The 27,576-nt window shown below is 37.8% G+C and overlaps 5 protein-coding genes across 7 annotated transcripts in view; 4 read left to right on the top strand and 1 right to left on the bottom strand.

Annotated features, from left to right (window-relative positions):
* The window catches only part of LOC149618362 (guanylate cyclase 32E), a 166,875-nt gene that overhangs the window by 120,172 nt on the left and 19,127 nt on the right, over positions 1-27,576 (bottom strand). For both annotated transcript variants that reach the window (XM_089854926.1, XM_089854927.1), the window contains exon 2: positions 1,103-1,412. In XM_089854926.1, the coding sequence (XP_089711052.1) occupies positions 1,103-1,412 (310 nt within the window). The remainder of the gene's footprint in view (positions 1-1,102; positions 1,413-27,576) is intronic.
* Positions 7,515-9,461, top strand: LOC149618367 (kelch-like protein 6). Its single transcript, XM_089854985.1, has one exon. The coding sequence runs from the start codon at positions 7,925-7,927 to the stop codon at positions 8,933-8,935; it is 1,011 nt and encodes a 336-aa protein (XP_089711111.1). The 5' UTR covers positions 7,515-7,924; the 3' UTR covers positions 8,936-9,461.
* On the top strand, positions 10,221-11,733 carry LOC149618366 (speckle-type POZ protein-like). Of its 2 annotated transcripts, XM_089854984.1 has the most exons (3): positions 10,221-10,342; positions 10,413-10,598; positions 10,707-11,733. In XM_089854984.1, exons 2-3 carry the CDS (start codon positions 10,487-10,489, stop codon positions 11,507-11,509), a joined length of 915 nt encoding a protein of 304 aa, XP_089711110.1. In that variant the 5' UTR covers positions 10,221-10,342; positions 10,413-10,486; the 3' UTR covers positions 11,510-11,733. The 2 variants fall into 2 exon arrangements, with proteins under 2 accessions (XP_089711110.1, XP_089711109.1); XM_089854983.1 differs by having other exon boundaries at positions 10,413-11,733.
* On the top strand, positions 16,092-17,516 carry LOC149618365 (speckle-type POZ protein-like). Its single transcript, XM_089854986.1, has 2 exons — positions 16,092-16,180; positions 16,298-17,516. The coding sequence occupies exon 2, from the start codon at positions 16,351-16,353 to the stop codon at positions 17,341-17,343; it is 993 nt and encodes a 330-aa protein (XP_089711112.1). The 5' UTR covers positions 16,092-16,180; positions 16,298-16,350; the 3' UTR covers positions 17,344-17,516.
* LOC149618364 (speckle-type POZ protein-like) lies at positions 18,321-19,960 on the top strand. Its single transcript, XM_089854994.1, has 2 exons — positions 18,321-19,459; positions 19,706-19,960. The coding sequence occupies exons 1-2, from the start codon at positions 18,678-18,680 to the stop codon at positions 19,761-19,763; spliced, it is 840 nt and encodes a 279-aa protein (XP_089711120.1). The 5' UTR covers positions 18,321-18,677; the 3' UTR covers positions 19,764-19,960.

The following is a 27,576-nucleotide window of genomic DNA, read 5'->3' as shown; positions in this document are numbered from 1 at the left end:
TTGATCTATAAAAACGATAAATTTGAGACATCGAGTACCAATCCATCCAACTAGAAGATCTCAGACCATTAAAGACGACTTTACGAAGTACTTGTCGCATGCTAAGAGCATAAGTTTATAAGTGTCCCTTCCATAAGTATGAATAGCACTAGAAGTTCGTAATGCTACTGAGAGACTTACAGTACTCGAGATAACTAGTTCGAGAATTAAGGAGAACGACAATTAAGCGAGTCAATTGAAGTCCTAGCTACACTCGGTGGTGGTTAATTAATTTTGCAGGACCAAGTTCCATCTAGGTCCTATGTATTTAGTCTGAACTTACTAAGCCCAAATTTGACAGCGCCTCACCAGGATCTATGACCTACATCAATCACTTCTTCGTGACAAGCTCCAGTTTGTAACCAGTAACAAACTTATCGATGGAACATATCTTATGAACTTATGCTAAGAGTAACTAATAACTGCAGACTTCCATAAAAAATAGTAACTATCCAATATCACCTGTCAGTTATAGTAAAGACATGAAAACCCTTCTAGTTTCACCTCTAATGGTGTCAACTGACGCTGTCAAACATAGTTATCAGAAAATAAAAACTCTAGCTAGATTCGGACGTCAAATGACCAATACGAAAGACGGGACGGAATAAATGACCACTTGGACGCTAGCTTTTATTGCCAATTTGATGTCCAATAACTGTGACAAGCTAAACTATTTCTGTTTTTTTTTTTCTCTCTTTTATACTGCTCTATCTTTCACTCTGACCAATTACTCTACGTCAATAACTATAGACAGCAGTAGGTCTTTTTAGGTGTATATTACTATACAGGGTGTTGTGGGTAATTATAGGACCGAAGTATAGGTACATACATGAGTGGGATGCGTGGATGGTTCTATAGGAAATCAACTGAATTTTGAGAATCGAAAATGTTAAATGTAACTTCAATTTATGAGCAGCCCTTAGATTTTGATTGAGCCCCCCACAAGGGATGCATCACGCACCCCCTAACCCACAAGTTATAATGAATATTGAAGAAGTGTTTATGATTGGATGACCCCCAATGAACACTGCCCATCATGACGTCATAAATACACCCAACTTACTTCGTGTTTCTCGGTAGGTATCTTCCACTAGTTTGTCAAAAGGATTGCGATCATATCCGTAATGGTACGTCTCGGACCACGCCAACTGTTGCATGACTTCAACTCCGACTTCTTCTAAATGCCGAACGATTGTACTGGCTACGTGTACGAACGGGCTGTCCCTTGCTCCAGAGTGCAATAGAGTAACCTTTTTCCATCCGTAGAACAGAAGCAAGGACGCGACTGATTTGGAAATCTGAGTGTCCGGAGGTCTCGTTCGAGCGAAGGTCGGGTAGAAGGTCTTGTTCGAAGTTTCGGGATGGGCGCAAAACTATTAAATAGAAAATAATACCATTTGCTTAGTCAATATAAATTACCCCGACTTTTATGATAATTTTAAAATTCTCAAGTTTAAGTTTATAAGATAAGTTCCTTCCATAAGTATGACGACACTACCTTTACAAGTTCGTAATGCTACTGAGAGACTTACAGTCCTCGAGATAACTAGTTCGAGAAGGAGAACGACGGAAGCGAGTCACTTGAAGTCCTAACTACACTCGGTGGGTGGTTAATTAATTTTGCAGGACCAAGTTCCATCTAGGTCCTATTTAGTCTGAACTTACTAAGACCAAATTTGACACCAGCGCCTCACCAGGTGTCCCTCGCTTTACCCTGAATCTATGACCTATACTTCAATCACTTCAAAATTACAAGCTCCAGTTTCTAAGTTACCAGAGATTAACAAACTTATGGAACGGAACATATCTTATGAACTTAATGGTATCTACAAGGGCCACCAAAACCATGTTCTAGAAGTGTTAGTGGTTTGCCTACCCTTTTGTCGAACATTGAACTCTTTTGACGGTCCCAGGTGTTTAATTTAAGTGGGATGAGGACTAGACCAATAAGAGGACAGAGAAAGTAGCGCGCGCGCACACCGGAAGCTTAGAGCCTAGAGGTAAACTTTAAAAATGAGAAAACTCCAGCCTAGCCTTCTACTCCCCTTTTTGCTGCCATGATTTAAAAAAAACAGGTGCTATAGTGTGATCCTTATCTTTCTTGAACACTAAAATGAAAAGTAAGAGGCAAACACCTGCCATGACAAGCTGCAAAGATATATCGCAGCTTACGTGGTTACCCATAATGCAATGCATTCAAAGAAAGGGGTATTGTCAACTATATTTCACAAAATGTAGGTAACTTAGCTATAGGCTATTGATAAAAGACTTGGAGAGTAGATTAGTAGTATCGTAGTTATTGAAGTATCTTACTGATACATCGAAAAATACCCAGGGTTCTGATTCATTTGAATTCTATTAAGTTGTAAAAATTAAGGGAAAAATAACTATTCCAGGGGGTGGACCACGTGTTAGGAAAACCTCCCTTGTGTGACAGTAATGAGAGTGGTCCACTTCCTCTAGTTCCAATTCTCTCCACAGCACTGTATATGTCGCATTGCTTAGACTAGAGACCAGTTTACAGCGGGAGAGGGGTGGTCTGAGTAAAGAGGGCCCAGGGGAAAATAAAATTTGTGTTGCAATACATTTTTTAAAGTCTGCGACGAAATAACGTAAAATAGAAAATTACTAGACCTCTCGCTCTCGGAGCTAGACGAAGACGAGGTACATTTGAGATTAGTTGCACTACAAAACACGAACTATTATATCAATTCTAATCGTATCTTTATGATAGAATTTCTCGACAAGCGCTTATTCATCTTATCGCTGATTCTGGAAACCGTAACAATTATTTGAAAGCGTCAAGACATGTGTGCGAGCAAAAACAACGACACCAAGAAGAATTCTCGTTCTTCAGCCTCTGAAAACGGAGACATGCTTCGCTTAAAGAAACAAACTCACGTGTTTCGCATCAATTCGCAAGGTAGAATGCGTACATGGAGTACTCAGTCTAAGTGCCTTAATAGCCAAAACAAACCAGTAAGTCGATCGTGGGAGATTACGGCTGACTGGACAGAAACGTGGCTTAATGTATTTGGCAAGGATACAACCGATGATAACAGAGAGTACTTCAAATCCTTCTGCAGTGTTGATATTTGCGTCAACAAATGGCGAAAAGCTTATTCGTGTCAACTAACGCTCAGAGGACCCGACTGCCGTAAATTCTCTTTCTGCGGATTTGCTGACTGGGGAGAAATTGAGGAATCCTTTAAACCTCTCGTTTTACCAGTCTTGTTAATTGTAACGCTGGGCATCGAAGACGAAATGATCGATTGTATCAATCAATTGGAACTCGGTAATTTCATGAACAACAACTTCTTAAGCGATTGCGTCATCAAAACGGAAGAGAGAGACTTCCCCTGCCACAAAGTATTGTTGGCAGCCAAATCCAGTTACTTTAGAACGATGTTCTCGAACAACATGAAGGAAGCCAACGAAAACGTAATTGACTGGACGACAGTGTTCGACGCGGAAACTGTCTACGACTTACTATATTTCATCTACACAGCAAAAATTCCACCAAATATCGACAAGATTTGCCAAAAATTGATACACGCCGCTTATCTCTGTTCCATGACAGATCTGCAAGAGATATGCGGTGAACGTTTGGAAAGACGAATCTCTAGGGAAAACGCGGTGGAAATTCTGCTAATGGCGAAAAAATACGAAATTACGAAACTTAAAGAAGTCGCCGTTAATTTCATCGTTCTTCACAAAGAAGTAATTTTAAAGACAACTGCTTGGAATGAGACTAACGCGGAAGTGGCACGTGATCTGTTTAGCGCCGCGATGGATGTGATGTCAGAACAGAAACTAAAAAAGAAGCGGATTAAATAAATTTGGTTCACGTGAACAACTTAAACAGACTGGTTTTGGACCCGGACAACGAGAAACTCCTTACACCATTCCCATATCAATGATCAAAATAAACATGTTTCGAACATATAATTAGTTTAACGTTAATTATCGTTTTGTATCATTAATACCAAATTCGTTATTACAAATGTACTTATTCTTTTTGGACAAATAATAAAACCATACTTATTTCGATTAATATTTGTGCTATATTCTTAAAGCGTGTTTCAATTTATGTTTAACTACAGGCTATTCCAAAAAGGTGCGTGGTAGAACCAACCACCAAAGTAGAGTGGACGATTTTCACTAGAAAATGTTCTATGACATTTTACCCTAAAGAGATGACCCCTTAATTTTAAATAAGAAGCTGAACAGACGATGCTAATTAAGGGGTCAACACTAAAACACTTCTACAATGATCGTGATAACATGTGTTAGGGGGTGCGTCCCTTGTGTAGTCATGGAAGTTAAACGTTCTCAAGAATCAAAATTGATTTCCCATATATCCATCCCACTCATGAGTCATGTACTTCGATTATCCCCTTTTGGAACACCCTGTATTGTTTAAACTATTCGAGAGCTACAATTTAAGCTGGTGAAATAAAATAAACAGAAATGGCAGTAGTGACTCATATTATTATGGAAAAATAACACAGGGTGCCATTACTCTAAAGCGTGAGAAACTTTGGAAAATTTGTTTTTGGTGCAATTTTTCTCACGCTCGGCTTTTTCAAATGTCCAACGTCACTGGGATACTAAATTTTTTATGACGCATGGGTAGATTTTTTTTTTCTTTTTAAGCTTAATGTTATTTTTGAAAGGAAAGGTTTTAGTGTTTGGAAAGTCACAGATTCGAGTAGTAAAGCCGTTATCTTTCTCGTGGTATTAACGTAGTTATATTTTTAACGTGGTTTAAATTTAAAGGACTTCATTAGACCTGTTCAAACATTAGTAAAGACATGGCTAAGAATTCAGCTTTTGAAAAAGAAAACAATCTTCGGTTAAAGAAACAAACTTGCGTGTTGCGCATCAATCCCGAAGAAAAGCCTCAATTTTATACAAGGAATGTTCAATTTAAGTGCCTTAATAGCCAAAACGAACCAGTAAGTCGACCATGGTTGATTAAGGCTGATGTCATGATAAGTGGCTGGGATACAACCGATGATGAGACAAAGTACGTCAAGTCATTCTGCACTGCTGAGATTTACGTCAACAAATGGCGAAAAGTTTGTTCGTTTCAAGTTGAGCTCGGAGGACACAACTGTAGTCAATTCGTATTCGAACCAGTTGACTATCTTGATATTGCGTCAACGTATAGACCACTTTCATCAGTCTTGATAAAGATAACGGTGGGCATCGAGGACGACATGATTGATGGCGTAGTTCCCCTTGAACTCGATGGATTCATGAACAGTATATTTCTAAGCGACTGCGTCATTAAAACAGAAGAGAAAGATTTCCCGTGCCACAAGTTATTACTGGCAGCCAAATCCAGTTACTTCAAAACGATGTTCTCAAGTAACATGAAGGAAGGAAACGAAAACAGAATTGACTGGACGAATGTATTTGACGCGGAGACCGTCGACGACCTACTCTATTTTATGTACACGGCAAAAATTCCGCCGAACATCGACAACAATTGCGTCGATTTAATACACGCCGCTTATCTCTGTTGCCTGACCGATTTACAAGAGATTTGTGGTGAACGTTTGGAAACACTGATCAACCACGAGAACGCTGTCGAAATTCTGCTGATTGCAAAAAAATACGAAATTCAGAACCTTAAAAAAGTCGCCGTTAATTTCATCTATATCTATATAAATCAAAGTCCTGACTGACTGACTGACTGACTGACTGACAGACTGACTGATAATCAACGCCCAGCCCAAACCGCTTGCCCTAGAAGGCTGAAAATTTGCAGGAACGTTACTCATAAGTAGTAGGCGCGTACTAAGAAAGATTTTTCCAATCCGCCGCCATCTTAAAAAATGGCGCCCAGAAATGTAAAAAATATTCTCTATGCAATTAAGTACGCGCGTTTCAACCGATTTCACAAATATTTAGTACACTGGTTTGCTTTAACCTTAAGACGGGATGAATGGTCTTTCGGGTTCGATTTTTCGCCATCTTTTAAAATGGCGCCCAGAAATGTAAGAAAATATTCTCTATGCAAGAAAGTCCGCGCGTTTCAACCGATTTCACAAATATTTAGTTCAATGGTTTCCTTTAACCTATAGACGGGCTGAAAGGTCTTTTGGGTTCGATTTGTTGCCATCTTTTTAAATGGCGGGCAAAAATTTAAATACCCTTCTTTATGGAATAATGTCCGCGTGTAAAGTAATAAAAAATATCCCGACGGGCTGACGGACTGTGCCGAGTGCCTTCGCTCCTAGGGTGCTACAAAAATATTAATCATCAGTCTACACATTCTTTACATCATTTTAATGGAAGTTTTTATTACACGCGAGCGACGCCGCGGGTAACTGCTAGTCGCTAATAATCGAGAAGACATCTTCAAGACAACTGCTTGGAATGAGGCTAACTTGGAAATGACACGTGATCTGTTTAGATCTGCCATGGATGTAATTTCCAAAAAAAACTGAAACTCAACCATTTCCTTATTGATGATTAAAATAAGCGTGCATCCTAAACGAAAGCTATGTTTAGAACATTCCTTTAAATCTTACTTTTTCATTTTCAAATTTGATCGTTTATTTTAATATTAATTACTCCTACCACTCTGTATTGTTAAAACTATTCGAGAGCTAATATTTAAGCTGGTAAAATAAAATATAAAGAAATGGCATTTATGAGTCTCTTATTAAATTATTTCTATGGAAAAAATAACACAGGGTGTCATTAGTCTAATAATCAAAAGCGTGAGAAAGTTTGGGCAATTGTAAACGACAGTTAAAAACATTTAGTTCAAGAATGAGGGGGGGGGGGTCTCAAAATCACAATTTAAATTAAAAGTGTATTAATATTATTTGAAGATTAAAGCAATAATTCTTGATAAAAGCAAACATTCATATAAAAGGAAAATGTAATATTTTTAAAACTAAGGCTTAGCGCAATTTTTGGGTTTAATTGTTAAATTTGAAAAAAGACCTACCAGGAGACATATCTTTTTAGATATTTCGGTTAACATCTTATATCAGAATTAGTTCATTCAGCGACCATTAAAAAAATACTTCATGTAGGCCTAAGCACACGTTTGAAGTTCTTAAATTTAGAAGTTAGAACACTTGATTTACTAGAGCAGAGCAGACGATAGAGAAAAAGCTTTCAAGCAGTCCTTCCTTTGGTCTAAAACCAATTTATTTATCCAACTTATTTCCTATCGCCGGATGTCGGGATTCGTCTGTCGTCTGCTGCAAAGGCCAAAAATATGTGCTGTGTAGGTTACTATACTCCTTGGGATCAGTTTATAAATAGAGTAATGTCAGTGCTACGTGTGTAAACGTCATACCGTTCTATCTCTTAGCTCAGTGTCATCCCCCCTAGCAGGCGCGTACAGTATCCTCTCTTACAAAAGCGCACCTAGAGGGAGGGATACACAGTCTACTCCCCTCTCAATGAAATCTATAGAAAAACTAGGGGTACAAGTCCAAGGACCAGTTTATTATTTCGGGCACTAGGGAGGGAGGGGGTCACTGGTTCCAACCCCCAAATGACTTGTTTTTTAAAAAAAAATTCTTATTTTACAGACTGGTGTTGACGTCATTCTAATGTCTATGGTTGACGCTTCAAAAAAATGGCTTTCCGGTTTGCCAATTTTCCCCGCTAGGTGCCGTTTCGATATTTCCCCCCTCTGCCACCCTTGGTTTCTCTTGCTTAGTTTCTATTGGACAAAATTCCAGCAGGGTCTAGACTAGAAAGGAAATTTTTTAGATTTTTAAAGTCAGAGATTCAAGTCGCAAAGCCGTTATCTTTCTCGTGGCATTAACACGTAGTTATATTTTTCTCGTGGTTTAAGTTTGAAGTCATTGGAGCTGTTGAAACATTAGTTAGGCCTAATTACAGTTAAGACATGGATAAGAATTCAGCTTGTGAGAAAGAAAACCTTCTTCGTTTAAAGAGACAAACTTGCGAGTTGGACATGAATCCCGAAAAAGAAGAAGATTATGAAATTGATATAGGAATGGAGCTTCAGTTTAACTGCCTTGATAGCCAAAACGAACCAGTAGGTCGAATTTGGGTGATTACGGCTGACTGGAGAGATAAACGGTTTTCGATTATCGGTAAGGATGCAACCGGTGATAAGAGAAAGTACGTCAAGTCATTCTGCAATGTTGATGTTTACATCAACAAATGGCGAAAAGCTTGTTCGTATCAAACCAAGCTCGGTGGACCCGACTGCAGTCGATTCACAATCGAAAACTTTTGCTGCTGGAGTGATATCGTCTTAACCCATAGTCCAGTTTTATCAGTCTTGATAAATATAACGGTGGGCATCGAGGACGACATGATTGATGGCATAGTTCCCCTTGAACTTGATGACTTCATGAACAGTACATTTCTAAGCGACTGCGTTATCAAAACCGAAGGGAAAGAGTTTCCCTGCCACAAAGTGTTGCTGTCAGCCAAATCCAGTTACTTCAAAACGATGTTCTCAAGCGACATGAAGGAAGCCAAGGAAAACGTTATTGACTGGACGACAGTGTTCGACGCGGACACTGTCTACGATCTGTTATACTTCATCTACACCGGAAAAATGCCATCTAATATCGACAACACTTGCCAAAAATTGATACATGTCGCCTCTCTCTGTTCCCTGACAGATCTACGAGAGATTTGCGGTGACCGACTGCAAACACTGATCAACCTGGAAAACGCCGTAGAAATTCTGCTAATTGCAAAAAAATACAGAATGCAAAAACTTAAAGAAGTCGCCGTTACATTCATCGCTAATAATGATATATACATCTTCAAGACAACTGCTTGGAATGAGGCTAACTTGGAAATAACACGTGATATGTTTAGTGCTGCAATGGATGTATTGCGCGATGTAATGCCAGTAGCGCCCGAAGACTTAAGTTAGGTTTCATTTATGTTTGTATTCTAATCGTGTACCAGAAGAAGACAACAGAATGGTCAACAATCCCCTTATCAATGATTGAAATGAGCTCCTTTGAACAATTAACCTAAATCTAACTTTTTTCACGTTCAAATATGATCAACTTGGTTTTTTTGTATATTTCTAATTCTTGTACTTAAACATTAAACAAAACTTATTTTCTTGTTCAAATTTGATCAACTTTTCAATGTTAAATACCGTTTTTTTGTATATTTCAAATTCTTGTACTTAAAACATTAAACAAAACTTATTTTCATGGAAATTTGTGTTTCACCAAACCACGTCTAATGAACATTTCCCTGTAGAGTATTCTAATAATTACTTGCAAAATGTCATAGGACATTTTAACTCAAAAACGCCCCAAGAACATCCCAATTAATTTATTTTGGACTTATCAGACATTATTTATAAAAATAGCCTACGAACTGCTTAGGGCCTATTCCATTATGCATATTAAACCCGTTTCTTGTTGTCAGGGCCTATCTTGGAACTTTGCATTATTGCATGACCATTGGTACCACTACCAGCAAGGGTGGATGGTATTATTTAGTTTAAAAGAATTTGAAGGTCGTCGTAGAACCTTGAGTTGGCAGTCAAAGCAGAGACGGAATTCAGCAGACCTAAAAAGAGCGTCAACATAACTTGCACATGCGTACAGAAGCAGACGAATAACAGGGTAGAGAAAGATGCGCGCGCACACCGGAAGCTTAGAGGTAAACTTTCAAAGTGAGAGAACTCCAGCCAAGCCTTCTACTCCCCTCTTTATACCCTCTTTGCTGCCATGAATTAAAAAAAAAACAGGTGCTACGGTGTGATCCTTATCTTTATTGAACACTAAGATGAAAAGTAAGAGGCAAACACCTGCCATTACAAGCTGCAAAGATATATCGCAACTTACGTGGTTACCCATAATGCAATGCATTCAAAGAAAGGGGTACTTTCAACTATATTCCCCAATATGTAGGCAAGTTAGCTATAGGCCAATGATAAAAGACTTCCAATAGAGAGTAGATTATTAGTATCGTATTTATTGAAGTATCTTACTGATACATCGAAAAATGCCCATGGTTCTGATTCATTGGAATTCTATTACGTTGTAAAAATTAAGGGAAAAATAACTATTGCAGGGGGTGGACCACGTGTTAGGAAAACCTCCCTTGTGTGACAGTAATGAGAGTGGTCCACTTCCTCTAGTTCCAATTCTCTCCACAGCACTGTAAATGTCGCATTGCTTAGACTAGAGACCACTTTGCAGCGGGAGAGGGGTGGTCTGAGTAAAGAGGGGAAAAGAAAATTTGTGTTGCAATACATTTTTTAAAGTTTGCGACGAAATAACGAAAATCTTCAATAGACCTCTCGGAGCTAGACGAGGTACATTTGAGATTAGTTATAATACAAAACACGAACTATTATATCAATTCTATTCGTATCTTTATGATAGAATTTCTCGACAAGCGTTTATTCATCTTATCGCTGATTCTGGAAACCATAAAAATTCTTTGAAAGCGTCAGGACATGGCGAGCAAAAACAACGGCACCGAGAAGAATTCTCATTCTTCAGCCTCTGAAAACGAACAAACTCTACGCTTAACGAAACAAACTCTCATGTTTCCCATCATTTCGAAAGGTAAAAAGCGTACATGGAGTGTTCAGTTTAAGTGCCTTAATAGCCAAAACAAACCAGTAAGTCGACCGTGGGAGATTACAGCTGACTGGTTAGGTATATGGCTTTCAGTATTTGGCAAGGATACCACCGATGATAAGAGCAAGTACCTTAAATTCTTCTGCGGCGTTGATGTTTACGTTAACAAATGGCGAAAAGCTTATTCGTGCCAACTACCGCTCAAAGGACCCGACTGTCGTGAATTCTCTTTCGATCAAATTGCCGACCGGGATCTAATTGACGAAGCGTTTAAACCCGTTTCACTAGTCTCGATAAATATGACGCTGGGCATAGAGGACGAAATGATCGATAGTATCAATCAATTGGAAGTCGGTAATTTTATGAACAACAAGTTTCTAAGCGATTGCGTCATCAAAACCCAAGAGAAAGAGTTTCCCTGTCACAAAGTATTGCTGGCAGCCAAATCTGATTACTTCAAAACGATGTTCTCGAGCAACATGAAGGAGAGTAACGAAAACGTAATTGACTGGACGACAGTGTTCGACGCGGACACTGTCCACGATTTACTCCATTTCATCTACAACGGAAAGATTTCACCAAATATCGACAAGATTTGCCAAAAATTGATACACGCCGCTTTTCTCTGTTCCCTGACAGATCTACAAGAGATATGCGGTGAACGTTTGGAAAGACGAATCTCTATGGAAAACGCTGTGGAAATTCTGCTAATTGCGAAAAAATACGAAATTAAGAAACTTAAAGAAGTCGCCGTTAATTTCATCGTTCTTCACAAAGAAGTAATTTTAAAGACAACCGCTTGGAATGAGACTAACGCGGAAGTGGCACGTGATCTCTTTAGTGCTGCGATGGATGTGATGTCAGAACAGAAATTAAAAAAGAAGCGAATTAGATAAATTTGGTTCACGTGAACCAGTTAAATAGACTGGTTTTGGACGCGGACAACGAGAAACTCCTTACACCATTCCCATATCAATGATTAAAATAAACATGTTTCGAACAGCTTTGAATTAGTTAAACGTTAATTATCGTTTTGTATCATTAATACCAAATTCATTATTACAAATTGTACTTTTTCTCTTTGGATAAAATAATAAAACCATACTTATTTCGATTAATATTTGCGCTATAATTCTTAAAGCGTGTTTCAATTTATCTTTAAATACAGGCGTTTCCAAAAAGGTGCGTGGTAGAACCAAAATAGAGTGGACGATTTTGAGTAGAAAGTGTCTTATGACATTTGCCCCTAAAGAGATGACCCCTTTTAAATAAGAAGCTGAACAGACAATGCTAATCCCTAAAAACATTCTTCAATGTTCATGATAACTTGTATTAGGGGGTGCGTCCCTTGTGTAGTCATGGAAGTTAAACGTTCTCAAAATTGATTTCCCATAGAACCATCCCACTCATGTACTTCGATCATCCCCTTTCGGAACACCCTGTATTGTTTAAACTCTTCGAGAGCTACAATTTAAGCTGGTGAAATAAAATAAACAGAAATGGCAGTAGTGACTCATATTATTATGGAAAAATAACACAGGGTGCCATTACTCTAAAGTGTGAGAAACTTTGGAAAATTTGTTTTTGGTGCAATTTTTCTCACGCTCGGCTTTTTCAAATGTCCAACCTCACTGGGATACTAAATTTTTCCATGACGCATGGGTAGTTTTTTTTCTTTTTAAGCTTAATGTTATTTTTTGGGGATGGTCGAGCTGGGTCGAGTAAGGTAGAAAAGGGGTGATTAGATTTTTTCTTGCTCGGCCATTTCTTTACAATTTTTTAATTTTTAGGGGTTTTTTAAGGGGTTGGTAAATTCTTATATATTTTTTAAACTGTTTGTTCGAATTTTTCTGGCTTAGTTTTTGTTGGTCAAAATTCCAGCAGGGTCTAGACTCTAGAAAGGAAATGTTTTAGCTTTGGAAAGTCAGATATTCGAGTAGTCAAGCCGTTATCTTTCTCGTGGTATTAACGTAGTTATATTTTTAATGTGGTTTAAGTTTAAAGTCATTGGACCTGTTCAAACATTAGTTAATAAATGGCTAAGAATTCAGCTTTTGAAAACGAAAACCTTCTTCGGTTAGAGAAACAAACTTGCGAGTTGCGCCTCAATTCGGCAACAGAAAAGGATGAAATTCTTATAAGGAATGTTCAATTTAAGTGCCTTGATAGCCTAAACGAACCAGTAAGTCGACCGTGGGAGATTAAAGCTGATTGGACAGATATATGGCTTTCGATATTCGGCAAGGATACAACCAATGACAAGAGAAAGTACGTCAAGTCATTCTGCACTGCTGAGATTTACGTCAACAAATGGCGAAAAGCGTGTTCGTATCAAGTTGCGCTCGGAGGACCCGACTGTTGTCAATTCACATTCGAACAATTTTGTTGCTGGAATGACATTTTCGTAACCTATAGTCCAGTTTTATCAGTCTTGATAAAGATAACGGTGGGCATCGAAGACAACATGATTGATGTCGTAGTTCACCTAGAAGTTGATGACTTCATGAACAGCGACTTCCTTAGCGACTGCGTCATCAAAACAGAACAGAAAGAGTTTCCTTGTCACAAAGTGTTGCTGGCAGCAAAATCTGAGTACTTCAAAGCTATGTTCACTTGCGAAATGAAGGAAGCCAAGGAAAACGTAATTGACTGGAGGACAGTGTTCGACGCGGACACCGTCGACGACTTACTCCATTTCATCTACACCGGAAAAATTCCATCTAATATCGACAAAACTTGCCAAAAATTGATACACGCCGCCTATCTCTGTTCCCTGAAAGATCTACAAGAGATTTGCGGTGAACGTTTGGAAAGACTAATCGACCAGGATAACGCCGTGGAAATTCTGCTAATTGCAAAAAAGTACGAAATTGTGAAACTTAAAAAAGTCGCCGTTAAATTCACCGTTATTCATCAAGATGACATTTTCAAGACAACTGCTTGGAATGAGGCTAACTTGGAAATGACACGTGATATGTTTAGAGCTGCGATGGCTGTAATGCGCGATGTAATGCCAGAAGAGTCACTCGAAAACTTAAGTGATTTCAATTAAATTTGTACTCTAAACATGTACCAGAAGAAGACAACAAAATCGTCAACAATCCCCTTATCAATGATTGAAATGAGCTCCTTTTAGAACAATTAACCTAAATCTAACTATTTTCACGTTCAAATATGATTAACTTGTCAATGTTAAATCCCGTTTTTTTGTATATTTCTAATTCTTGTACTTAAAACATTAAACAAAATTTATTTTCATTAAAATTTGTGTATCACCAAATCATGTCTATTGAACATTTCCCTGTAGAGTATTCTAATAATTACTTGCAAAATGTCATAGGACATTTTCAACTCAAAAACGCCCCAAGAACATCCCAATTAATTTATTTTGGACTTATCAGACATTATTTATAAAAATAGCCTACGAACTGCTTAGGGCCTATTCCATTTTAAACCCGTTTCTTGTTGTCAGGGCCTATCTTGGAACTTTGCATTATTGCATGACCATTGGTACCAGCACGGGTGGATGGTATTATTTAGTTTAAAAGAATTTGAAGGTCGTCGTAGAACCTTGAGTTGGCAGTCAAAGCAGAGACGGAATGCAGTACACCTAAAAAGAGCGTCAACATAACTTGCACATGCGTACAGAAGCAGACCAATAAGAAGGCTAAGAAAGATGCGCGCGCACACCGGAAGCTTAGAGGTAAACTTTCAAAGTGAGAGAACTCCAGCCAAGCCTTCTACTCCCCTCTTTATACCCCCTTTGCTGCCATGAATTTAAAAAAAAACAGGTGCTACGGTGTGATCCTTATCTTTATTGAACACTAAGATGAAAAGTAAGAGGCAAATACCTGCCATGACAAGCTGCAAAGATATATCGCAGCTTACGTGGTTACCCATAATGCAATGCATTCAAAGAAAGGATTACTGTCAACTATATTTCCGAAAATGTAGGTAAGTTATAGCTTTAGGCCAATGATAAAAAGACATCCAATGGAGAGTAGATTAGTAGTATCGTATTTATTGAAGTATCTTACTGATACATCGAAAAATGCCCAGGGTTCTGATCATTGAGTTCAGAACATATATCCTTCTAGAGTTCTATTTGGATATCGGGTTTTCGCGCTCGCGTGACCATCGTTTTTGAAATTATGGGACGGACGGATAACTTTATCATTAGGTGGTGGCGCCATCTATTTCACTTAAAAACACATATTTGTTACTATGGCGTCTGCTATAATTTCTTAATATAGATAGGAAATGTTTAGAAACCGCTATGATAATGGAAGTAAATTGCTAGATTCGAGTTAAAACAGAGAAGAAACTGCATTAACCGATAGTATATGAGCTTTCGTGATAGTCAACTTGACAAAAATGATCACCGCAAATGTCTTTTTTGGAGTCCATTCAATTCCATTAATGGCCTGACACCATTGTTTTGGTAATTCGGAATTTTTGTAGGGAATCTTAATCGTACAGTTCAAAAAGGGTTGAACTATCTAAATATTTATTAATTTTCTATACGTATACACTTATGTCACAAAACATTTTTATTTCTACCAGTGTTGACACACTTTTCTACTGAGCATTTTCGACCCATTTTAAGATTTAATACATTTTCACATTATGTGTTACTTTAATAACTAATAACATATAATTCTAAAGTAAAAACACGCATTTAATAAGAAATTGATCAATATTCCATTTACTAAATATCAAATTTTATTTATTAGGCTCCACTTACAGCTTTTCAATTACCTAACTTTCATATTTCGCGCTTTACTTCTTCCTAAGCCTAATTTTCAAACTCAAGCTGCGTCGAATTTGGGGGGCGCTTTCCCGCAAAATCGTGGGAAATTCTTTTAAGCTTCTCACGTAAGGCGACAGATGGCGCTAACGACTAATGATAAAGTAATGAAATTCGACGAATCGAGTACGCGAGGAGGAAATTCAACAAAAACTCTAGAAATAAATATATTAGAACTCAATGGGCAGTCAAAGCAGAGACAACCAGGAGTCCATCACACTTAGGGGGGTTATGGACTTCTGAGACAACGTAGTAGACCTAAACAGAGCGTCAACATAACTTGCACATGCGTACAAAAAAGGCAGCGAAATTCGCGAGCCGTAGGTAGGGGTCCTCAAAATTTTCCATTGCTATCCCCCCTTTTTCATGCGTCTATAAACTCCCCTGTTTCCCCTAGAGAAAATATAACTGGAATGGAAGGTAAAACGATCAAAACGGGTTCATATCCGTATACTTTTTCAGTTTAAGACGTCTTAATCAAGTTAATACTAAATATTAACCAATCACAGACAGGAAAGTAAGAAAGGCGTATCAAAATGGCCCTAACTTCCATGCAATGAGTTTAAAAAAGAAGGACCTTCTATTCCCCCACTAGTTTCTCCAGTAAAGCCGCCATCTTTCTCGTATTTCTTGCAGTCTAACCCACTAGAGATACGGTGCTAGAGATAACAGTGGCGTTCCAGTTAACAGTGAAATAATTTTAGTTTTTTCGACGGTATTGAACGGTTGAACTTCAGCGTTTCTTCGACGATATTGAACGGTTGAATTTCTGTGGTTTTTTCGACGGTATTGAACGGGTGAACCAATGACCACGGCCACGTGGACTAAGGCCTAACGGGCGAATATTCAAGACATTGTATCTCGTTGATTAAAAAAGCTGTAAAAGCAATAATAATAAGCGCTGTTTCGCGTACTCGGATTAGTCAAAAAATGGCGAATAATAACCAAGAACCATCAACTTCTAAGTGTGATAACGAAGACTTGATTTCTTTAAATAAACAAACTCTAAAGTTTGAAATTACGGAGATACCGGAAAAAACATGGACAGTTGAACTTCAGTGTTATAAAAAAGATGGCGTACCAATAACTCGTCCGTGGATGATTAAGGCTACTTATAGTAAAAATAAATGGCTGAATATAAATGGAAAAGATGAAAGTATCGATAAGATCAGCTACACCAAATCGTTTTGCAAGGTCGAAATTTTCATCAGTAAGTGGCGAAAGGTTACTTCGTGTCAAGTACCGCTAAATGATCGTGGTTTCGTTTGTCAATGCATTTGCAATTTGCTGGCGATTGGTACAGCTTATAACTCCCATTACCCAAAGCCAATCTCGGAATTAATTATGAAAATAACTATGGGCATAAATTACGAAAAGATCAATGGCACAATTCCCTTGAAATTCAGCAGTTTAGTAAACAGCAGCTTTTTAAGCGATTGCTTCATAAAAACCGAAGTCAAAAACTTTCCATGCCACAAGGTATTGCTGGCCTCGAAATCCGACTATTTCAAAGCTATATTCACTTGCGATATGAAGGAAGCCAACGAAAATGTAATTGACTGGACAACAGTGTTCGACGCTGACACCGTTGACGACCTACTCCACTTCATCTACACCGGAAATACTCCACCGAATATTGAAAAAACTTGCCAAAAATTGATCCACGCCGCGTATCTCTGTAACATGAAAGATCTGCAAGAGATATGCAGTGAGCGTTTGGAAACCTTGATCCACAAGGAAAACGTCCTTGATATTCTGCAAATCGCGGAGAAGTACGATATTAAGGTACTAAAAGACATCGCCGTTAATTACATCGCTGTCCACAAGAAAGAAATATTCCAGTCTGCTGCTTGGCAGGACGCCAATCCGGACATGCTACGTGATTTGTTTCAAGCTGCCATGGATGTATTTGTACCAAAGTAACTCAAAGACTTAGATGATTTCGTAAAATACGAATTCGGCAAGTGTATACTTGTGTACTAGTGTAAGAGATTTGTTGTTAAGCAGACGACAAAATTGACCAAATTCATTCATTCATTACTACATTTGTACCTTTATCTTTTGGACAATTAATAAACCATACTTAATTCCCTTAACATTTGCTCATTATTTATACAGGATGTCTTAAAGAGATGTTCATTGGGCGATATCGAATCGAAAATGTAACTCAAATGACAAAATTTTAGTCCTAATCATGTTTTTATAACCATTCCTTGCGGGGTCACACAGGATATGCAAATTTTTAAAGTTCATACACCATTGATTGAGGTTGTTGTAGAAGGGTTTTCTATGAAACGAAACCAGATAAATTATACTTGGAAATATAGATATTATTTATTACAAATAGATAATAATTTTTCACGAACAGCTCATTCTTAGGCTGGCGTTATACAGGGTGTTCTTCCAAAAAGGGAACGTAACCGAAGTACAATACATGAGTGGGATGGTTCTATGGGAAATCAACTGAATTTTGAAAGTTGAAAATGTTAAATGCAACTTCTATGACCAGACCTTATATTTTAATTGAGCCCCCACAAGGGATTGTGCATGTGCACCCTCTAAGTTATAAATAAACATTGGAAAAGTGTTTTCTGATTGGATGACCACTTAGCATTGTCTGTTCAGTTTCTTACTTATTAGAGTTAAGGGGGTCGTCCAATCATAAACACTTCTCCTCCAATGTTCATCAGTAACTTGTGTTAGGGGTGCATGTATCCCTTGGTGATAGAGTTACATTTTCGACTCAAGAGTCAAGATTGATTGCCCTGTACATATACTGGTCGAGGGGAAGTTATGTTTTAGTTTCACAGTTCGAAAATTGTCATCATAGATATTATTGACAATGAAATCAGAGAGATAACGAAACGCCTTTTCTCTGTATTACAAAAATTCCCATTGTTCTCACTATCTTTCTGTCGCCAAAATAATTTTAAAACGGTATTTAAGGGTTGAACTTAACGTAGTTAGCGCGTCTTTACCAACAACATTGAACCATTAGTTGATTTTAAGTACTTTTAGGTGTTTGAAAGAGTATCGACGTGGAGAACAGAAACGAGGAAACCAATTCTTCAACCACGGAAGAAGAGGAGGACCTTCTTCACTTATCGCACCAAACTTACGAGTTGGACATTGATTGGAGAACGAACGTGCAACAAGTATCTTATGTTCAGATAAAGTGCTATAAAAATGGAGATGAATCGGTGCAGGTAAATCGAAAGTGGCGGTTTAGTATTACTTGGATAAATGAAGTGCTTTCAATGCGTGGCAAAGATATAACTAAAGATGACGCGAAATACGCCCCATCTTTATGCAAGGTTGAAGTTTACGTTATTAAATTTCGAAAAGCTACATCGTCTCAAGTACCGCTCAAAGATCCAGACTATCGTAGTTTCACTTTTGACAACGTATGCCATCTCGGCACGATTGCCAAATCCTTTGACGTGGATTCTCTCATGTCAGACAAGATAAAGGTCACGATGGGCATAGATTGTTCAAAACTCAATGGAGCCATTCCCTTGAAATTCAACAGTTTCCTGAACAGCGACTTCCTTAGTGACTGCGTCATTAAAACAGAAGGGAAAGAGTTTCCGTGTCACAAAGTGGTACTGGCAGCCAAATCCGATTACTTCAAAACGATGTTCTCGAGTAACATGAAGGAAGCCAACGAAAACGTAATTGACTGGACGACAGTGTTCGACGCGGAAACTGTCGACGATTTATTATACTTCATCTATACCGCAACGATTCCTCGAAATATGGAGAAAACTTGCCACAAATTAATACATGCCGCTGGTCTCTGTTGCCTGACAGATCTACAAGAGACATGCAGTGACCATTTGGAAATACTGATCAACAAGAAAAATGCCCTTGACATTCTGCAAACTGCGGAAAAATACGAAATTCGCGGACTCAAAGAAAAAGCAGTCAATTACATAGCTCGTCATAAAGCGGACATTTTGAAAACAAGTACTTGGCAGGACGCTAACCCGGATACGCTACGAACTCTGTTTAGTGCCGCGATGAGTGTTATGTTTAAAAGGTAAGTCCAATTTGGGTAACGCCTTTTGTTTAGACTTCAATGAGTTCGGGTAACATAAATTTATACCTTAGAGTTCATTTATTTCTTTTTTAATATTTGATTCATTTTATATTTAGAAAAATGCCGTTATTTTAAGGTATAATCAGTTATGTTACCTTAAATTTTCCGTTAAAGTATGAATCCGAAAACGTCACATCATATATGAAAATCATACTAAACGCTTTGCTTGTTTTTCGTTTTTTTCAGTATCGATTCTAATTCCGATTCCGATGTCAATGACGATTCTGACTCTGATTCTAATTGAAATTCCGATGTCAATGACGATTCTGACTCTGATTCTAATTGAAATTCCAATGTCAAGGACGATTCTGACTCTGATTTTGAGTCCATGACAATCACGTTTCGTAGACGTTAAGTAGATGAAAAAGATCGAAATAACGTATTGTTATTATACAGTATTTGTAGGTTTTTTTTTTTTTGACAATAAAATTTAAAAGCATATACTCAGAGTCATTTCCCTTTACATTTGTCTACTGGGTTTGCAAAAACAGTGGTAGGACCAGAAGTATATAATATTTCTCTTGAAGAGAGAAATGTACCCATCACAAAGCGGGTACCGTAATAGTAACAATTCCATCCCAACCAACATCAGAATTAAGATTTATTATAGCAAGGTTAATTGCTAAACCGACTCATGCACATTCGCCATGATGTAAATAGTTAATTCCTCATCATTACTCTCTCTATTAGCGCTGCTCAACTATTTGCCAAGGCCCATGTACGCGCTTGCGTATTAATTAATTTTTGTCCCACGTCAATTAAGACAATCGAGGTTTGTTGTGGGTTAATTGATTGCTGAGGTCACCCCACGGTGACCTTTGATAAGTGTCTAATATTATTAAGTTTTATTCAAATTATCTTTACATATATAGTCAGGCAGAAGTTCCATTGTACCTCAAGGAGCGCATTCAACTTAGTGAAAGGTCATTTACTTTGGAATTATTGTATCAGCTGAGCTGAGAAAACTGTCAATATGCCATTGAAGCAGCTGGGGATTAATTAAAACCAAGCAAGAACGTACGGGGGGGGGGGGCTTAGTCTAGGGATTAATTTGTCAATTAGTAGAAACATTTGTCAGCCTTTATATATACTGTATACTTCTAAAGCTATTTGAACTCCTTAAACCATTTATTGGAGATTCGTTGAACCGAACAGTGATTAAGGTACTTGAGAACTCAATAAGAAGCGATATCTATTGTTTATTAGGGAGAAGGTATAAATTCGCCTCCACATTTATAATCTAGCTTTATCTCCAGTCCAAACCTAGACGTAGCCTGTCCGGACTGTTAATCCCCGCCGCCGCCTCTAAATTACAACCAGCTGCAGCATCTCATTGGTTCTTGAAAACTCGTGCACGTCAGCGCGACGCGAATGACGAAAAATACTTAGGCATCTTATACCATCTCCCTAGTAAAATAGATATCACTTCTTGACCTCACTGAAGACTTTAACCGGGGATTTCATCGGTATGTTATCGATTGGGCATGTTATCAAAACCGCATTGTCCAAAACGGCATTTTCATAAACGCGTTTGCCATTATAGCCATTTCTCGTTTTAGCGCATTTTGATTACAGCGTTTATATCTTGAGCATACGAAAGTACGCCTTTTCCAAAACATTGTTGTTTATCTTCATTAACTTCCCAAAATAATATGCCTTTTCCAAAAAATTATATTTTATATTTACTTCCGATATAACATTACTCCTTTTTGCATAATATTGTTCTTTGTCCTATATACTTAATATAATAGGTATTTCCCTCCCTATCAATCACAGTTTGGGCGGAAACAGCAACCGCTGTTTTGGGAAATAGCGCTGTATAGAGAAACGCGGAAACAGCAACCGCGGTTTTGCTTCCACGCGGTTTTGCAAACCGCTGTTTTAGGAACCGCTTTATTCCAAAACGCTCTTTTGAAAACCGCTCAACTACCCGTGAACCATTTCATCTACATATTTTAAGCCATATCTGATCATCATTTTTATTCCTATATATTCCTATAAAAACATGATTTTTTCTCCTATAAAATCCTATAATTCCTTTATAAAAAATTCCTAATTTTCCTATAAGAAATTAAAATTTTTTGGCTGGGCTCCCTGAAATACGTAAATAAAATAAGGACCGTAATTTTGTGTGAGAATAACCCTTTAATAAGATTGAATGGGATTTGATTAGGCTCTAAGCTACCCGTGGTTTCCCCATCTCCCAAAGAGTCCCAATTCCCTATAGAATTACGTCGCCTGTACCATTCCGCACTGAGAGCTAAACTTGATTCCTTCAAGAAAGAAAGATATAGAAAATCCCCGTCTCTTGAGCTTCCTGGATGAAACTCCGGTGCGTTCAGTGCCTTACCATTCAAGTAACCGATCCCTAACCGGTGACAGTTCCTGAACTCATTTCTATAGCCTCAAATCATCATTTTCACTATATATATAAATATACTCGAGTTTCCTTGGCTAACCCTAATAACCCTCAAGGGTCTTAGTCTAATGAGGCCTAAGCTTGATCATCTCTAATATATATTTTCAACTTCTCTCTCTCTCATCGTGATACTGTGTAATTACTTCCCCGGAAGTGGATCCTTAGGAGATACTGCAATATACAGGGTGTTCTTCATATCGCTTGTGGGGGCTCAATCAAAATCTAAGGGCTGCTCATAGAAGTTATGTCATTTAACATTTCATCGATTCACTCAAAATTCAGTTGATTTCCCATAGAACAAACCATCCACGCATCCCACTCACGTACATACTTCGGTCCTTTAATTACCCACCACCCCTTTTTGGATGAACACAACACCCTGTACATAGGCTATGTTTTCGGTTAATTTAACAATATAATCTACGTTTGTAGTGTTGTATATTTATAATTATTACTCCTAATTAACCAGTAATTACTGCGGATTTAATAATAATAATAATTATTCAGGCGATAATAAAATATTTTCTTAACTAACGTATCTAATTTGAATAAGCGAATTTGATATTAATATTTATTCAAGTGTTATTGGAATAAATTCATCGTAATATGTTTTTTGAAATTACTTATTTTTCTTTTTCGTACTGTCAAACTGAATTCCTGAAATATCAAGCAATTTTATACTTATATATAATATTGAAATTCACTTTTTGAATTGAGCTAAAAATACACTTTCGCTTAATCATAAGTAAATGAAGCATTTACTAAGTTTGTATCTTCACATTTCGTTTTGTAATACAGTTTGTAAATTCTGGTAACTTAGAAACTGGAACTTGTAATTTTGAAGTGATTGAAGTAGGGAGGTCATAGATTCAGGGTAAAGCGAGCGACATACGCCTGGTGAGGAGGCGCTGCTGTCAAATTTGGGTAACTTAGTAAGTTCAGACTAAATAGGACCTAGATGGAACTTGGTCCTAGCTGCAAAATTAATTAACCACCCGCACCGAGTGTAGCAGGTAGGACTTCAATTGACTCGCTTAATTCCGTCGTTCTCCTTCTCGAACTAGTTATCTCTAGAACTGTAAGTCCATTACGAACTTGTATACAGGTAGTGCCATTCATACTTATGGAAGGAACATATCACTTATAAACTTTTGGTATTATTAACATATGAAAGCACATAAATTCCCCCATTAAATTCCGAAAAAGAAACCCAAAAAAATCTAAATACACTTTTTCCATATAAAACTTGTAAAACATATTTGCTACTATACACTTTTTCAATGTATTTCCGCCCTTTACTAGCATAAGTTTATAAGTGATATGTTCCTTCCATAAGTATGAATGACACTACCTGTATACTAGTTCGTAATGCTACTGAGATGGACTTACAGTACTCGAGATAACTAGTTCGAGAAGGAGAACGACGGAATTAAGCGAGTCAATTGAAGTCCTAACTACACTCGGTGCATGGTGGTTAATTAATTTTGCAGCTAGGACCAAGTTCCATCTAGGTCCTATTTATTCTGAACTTACTAAGTTACCCAAATTTGACAGCAGCGCCATACTCACCAGGCGTATGTCGCTTTACCCTGAATCTATGACCTCCTTACTTCAATCACTTCAAAATTACAAGCTCCAGTTTCTAAGTTACCAGAGATTAACAAACTTATATTATGGAACATATCTTATAAACTTATGGAAAAATGCATCAAAGCCGAGTATTTAATTCAAAACAGTTGATGGTCGTTCCTAAGCTAGCTAGCTAGGCAAGCAGGCATCCTAAAAACATTAAAAACCGCTCTGTAAATGTTAAAAACAATTTTTCTTATAACGTGGGAGTCATTTTAAAAAGATGTCGTTGCAAGATGTCGTTACGCGATAATCGTTACGCGTGTCTCGTGTTGCCAGTTTTTGCGCCAAATTCCTCTTCACACAATGTACAATATAATTTTATCTTACAATCTCTCAAAAGAGAGTAGACGTTATGGTTAAGAAAAAGATATTTTACTACTATGGCCCTTCTGTTGAAAAATGCATTTTAATGATGCCTTCGGTATAAAGGCTTCTAAATTTTGCAACAGCTTACATGGATTCAAGAATCGTTAAAAATAACATTTTCTTTGCTAGGGATTTTTAAGTGTCTAATATAATAACCTGAGTACTTTGGTACAAGATTATCACTTATGATATTGAAGTAAACTAAATTGTTTTTTTCTTGGTAAATTTGAGTGTAAATAAAATTAACTTTATCGTAAATGTTAAAAGTTTGTTCTATGGTTAATTACTTATATAAAATAAAGATTAAGTTCATGAAGTAGTAAAAAATGTTTTTTTAAAAGGTTGGGTATAAGCAGGGATAGATTTAATTTTAGAAGTAGGAATGGAGAACAGAGTAAAATCTGGGCGCGCGTCTAAGTCCCGGACCCCCTTCCACGGGACGTGGGGGGGGGGTATGAAAGAAGAGGCGGGAGGGTCATAGCGACAGAGGTAAAAAGGAATTACGTCATTATTTTTCGCCGTCCCCGTCAGCAACGTCATCAAAACGTAGTTTAAGTGAGTCAAGCAATAAGATAATTTAAACTTTTCGTTACGCGTTGGAGGGAGGGGCTCTATACTGGGTGGGCTATGAGTCGGAATAACTGAAGTAAATACTAACCGTACATCTCCATTCCTACTTCTAAAATTAAATCTATCCCTGGTATAAGCAAAGTTGGGTATAAGCAGAGTTGGGTATGAGCACAGTTGGGTGGAAATAGAGTTGGGTATAAGCAGAGTTGGGTGGAAATAGAGTTGGGTATAAGAAGAGTTGGGTGGAAATAGAGTTGGGTATAAGAAGAGTTGGGTATAAGCAGAGTTGGGTGGAAATAGAGTTGGGTATAAGCAGAGTTGGGTGGAAATAGAGTTGGGTATAAGCAGAGTTGGGCGGAAATAGAGTTCGGTGGAAATAGAGTTGGGTATAAGCAGAGTTGGGTGGAAATAGAGTTGGGTATAAGCAGAGTTGGGTAAAAATAAAACTGGGTAGAAATAGAGTTGAGTAGACAAAATCGGTCATAGAAGTTACATTTAACATTTTCGATTCACTCAAAATTCAGTTGATTTCCCATAGAACCATCCACGCATCCCACTCATGCACATACATCGCTCCCATAACTAACCCCACCACCTTTTATATGTAAGAACACCCTGTACACCAAGATACATTAATTGAAATTGAAGTTGAACTACTTTCATCAATTCAATTTCGAAGGTAACCGTAAAAACCAATCACCTTTATATCGATCTAGTTCCGAACATTCCCTTCTTTAACTTGTTGGCTTTGGGTTTACGTGATCCAAGTTTAGATCAGAAAATTTGAAAGCCTAGCGCCTGATTTTGTTTACCAATTTTGGTTAGGACTTCGTGGAACTTAAAAAGAAGCACCCGTCATTCGGGTTTTCTACGTAGTGAAATTTGTAGGGCTTGAATAAATATAGATTCTTTCAATTTGTAGGGGGTCTAAGAGAGGCTGGTCTCACCATAAGTTTATCATGCCTCTAAGTACACAAATATGGGTTACAACTGGGCATCTTCTGCAGGCTACTGTGACGTCAGAACTCGTATAGCGCTATAATCAAAGAGAATATAGGGGAGGAGTTGAAGCTCCCCCGCTCCACAAGGCTAAATTACATTGTTGCCCCTAAATTATACTAGTGGTACGAGGGAGTTTCCGGCTCAGTCGCGCCACCTACGATACCGTTTAATGTCTCAAACGGAAATGCCTCGGTACTGCGCATTGAAGATGCGCGGTAGAAAAGAGCAACAAGATTTTCCCCTCTTTCCACTCCTCCCCTATATTCTCTTTGCTATAATCCGAAGAGAGAAAATTTTGAAATTTCTGTCGCGGTGCAGCCACCAAGCGGTCGAGACGATTACTAAATGGGTCACATGAAAAAGAAATCATCCAATGGAATAAAGGAGATTTTTACGTTTCATATAGGCAGGCATTGGGGGGGGGGACGAATTTTACTTAAGCAACCCCAAAGTCGTGACATAGAGACGGTTTCAGTCCTGAAACATTCTAAAAGGGATAAAAGAAACGCTAGGCTAGGCAGTACAATTTTGTATTGAAGTTTAGGTGATAAAGGATACGGAGAGAATATAGGGTTTCATTAAAGGGAACCAGACAAACATTATTGCCATATGATTATCAGCCATTTCTCTACTTAGAGGCATGATGAACTTATGGTTTCACCTATATATATGTGTAAATCCACTTTACAAAACTTTCTAAGCCTTAGTATCAAATTTGTTAAAATTGAAAAGTTGGGTTTGGACTTAGGTATGGTGTTAAGCCTTTGCGGCGTCGAGTAGAAATCTAAATAACCTATAACCAACCAGAAGTATATAATACTTATCTTGAGGAGAGAAGTGTACCACCACAAAGCGGGTACCGTAATTGTAACATGATTCTTCCCAACACTTGGAGCAAGGTTACTAAACCATAGCCAACTATACTCTTTCGAAAAAAAGCTTACATTTTTAAATGGCGCTAGGTGGCAGTACTTAACAATCCCCTACTAAAGGGTAGGGGGTATGCGCAGACCCAACATTACAACTCCATTTCAAGTACCTCTCTCTTTAACCATATTTAATTTTATTCAAGGTTTTGAGTAATTGTAAAACCCATTTATAGAAGGGCATTAAAATTTATGTTTGCCAATATTAGCTGCGCACAGGGTTGGCAAAAACCCGGCAAAAACTAGTTTTTGCCGGGACACGTGGAAAAAACCGGTAAAAACCGGCAAAAACGGAAAAAACCGGCAAAAACTAAATTCATGGTTACAAAGTGGTAAACTAGCGAGTTTTAAGTGCATTTTCGTGATGTTTGTTATTGTTATGTTAGAAAAATAACAATAGTATTTTTAATTTTTAAATTTGAGGTGGTTATTACTCTATTAAATTTTTAGTATTCAAATTTGCCAGGTTTTTCGCGAATATTTAACGAATAATTAGTCAAATACTTCACATAGCAACTGGAAAAAACCTTAAAAAGTGGAAAAAACCGCGGAAAAAATGGTTTTTGCCACCGGTTTTAACCTGGTTTAAACCGCGCGGTAAAAACCGCGGAAAAATTAGTTTTTGCCACCCGGTTTTTACCAGGTAAAAACCGCGGTTTTTTCCACCCCTGGCAAAAACTTGCCAACCCTGGCTGCGCAACAGTGCGTTTAAACACGACTTACAAAAGACCTAAATAAGCATTTGATGAAAAGGCCGACCTCATTATCATATAAACATATTTGCATAATAAAAGAGGTGAATATGTGTATTGTTTGATTTGTTTGCTAAAGGCGTTAATTTACAAACTAGACGTAAAACTTGTATTACGCAATGAAGTACGTACCAAGTAAACAATTGTGAAATATTGAAACAAAGTCAACTTCGAACGAGTTTCCTACACAAATAAACTAAACCAAGGATAGATTTAATTTTAGAAGTAGGAATGGAGAACGGTTAGTATTTACTTCAGTTATTCCGACTCATAGCCCATCCAGTATAGAGCCCCTCCCTCCAACACGTAATGTAACGAAAAGTTTAAATTATCTTATTGGGTAGCTCACTTAAACTACGTTTTGATGACGTTGCTGACGGGGACGGTGAA

The sequence above is a fragment of the Phalangium opilio genome, unplaced genomic scaffold (genome assembly GCF_054372755.1).
Source record: "Phalangium opilio isolate 3A_F unplaced genomic scaffold, DU_Popi_V2 ptg000209l_1, whole genome shotgun sequence".
Taxonomy (NCBI): Eukaryota; Metazoa; Arthropoda; class Arachnida; order Opiliones; family Phalangiidae; genus Phalangium; species Phalangium opilio.
Note: the sequence above shows the minus strand (reverse complement) of the source record. Positions and strands in the feature narration are given on the sequence as shown.

Excerpts from the sequence above, each read along its gene's own strand:
- LOC149618367 (XM_089854985.1), top strand. The coding sequence starts at position 7,925 with ATGGATAAGAATTCAGCTTGTGAGAAAGAAAACCTTCTTCGTTTAAAG.
- LOC149618366 (XM_089854983.1), top strand. The coding sequence starts at position 10,487 with ATGGCGAGCAAAAACAACGGCACCGAGAAGAATTCTCATTCTTCAGCC.
- LOC149618365 (XM_089854986.1), top strand. The coding sequence starts at position 16,351 with ATGGCGAATAATAACCAAGAACCATCAACTTCTAAGTGTGATAACGAA.
- LOC149618364 (XM_089854994.1), top strand. The coding sequence starts at position 18,678 with ATGCGTGGCAAAGATATAACTAAAGATGACGCGAAATACGCCCCATCT. Across the intron at positions 19,460-19,705 it reads ATGAGTGTTATGTTTAAAAG|TATCGATTCTAATTCCGATT; the intron begins GTAAGTCCAATT and ends CGTTTTTTTCAG.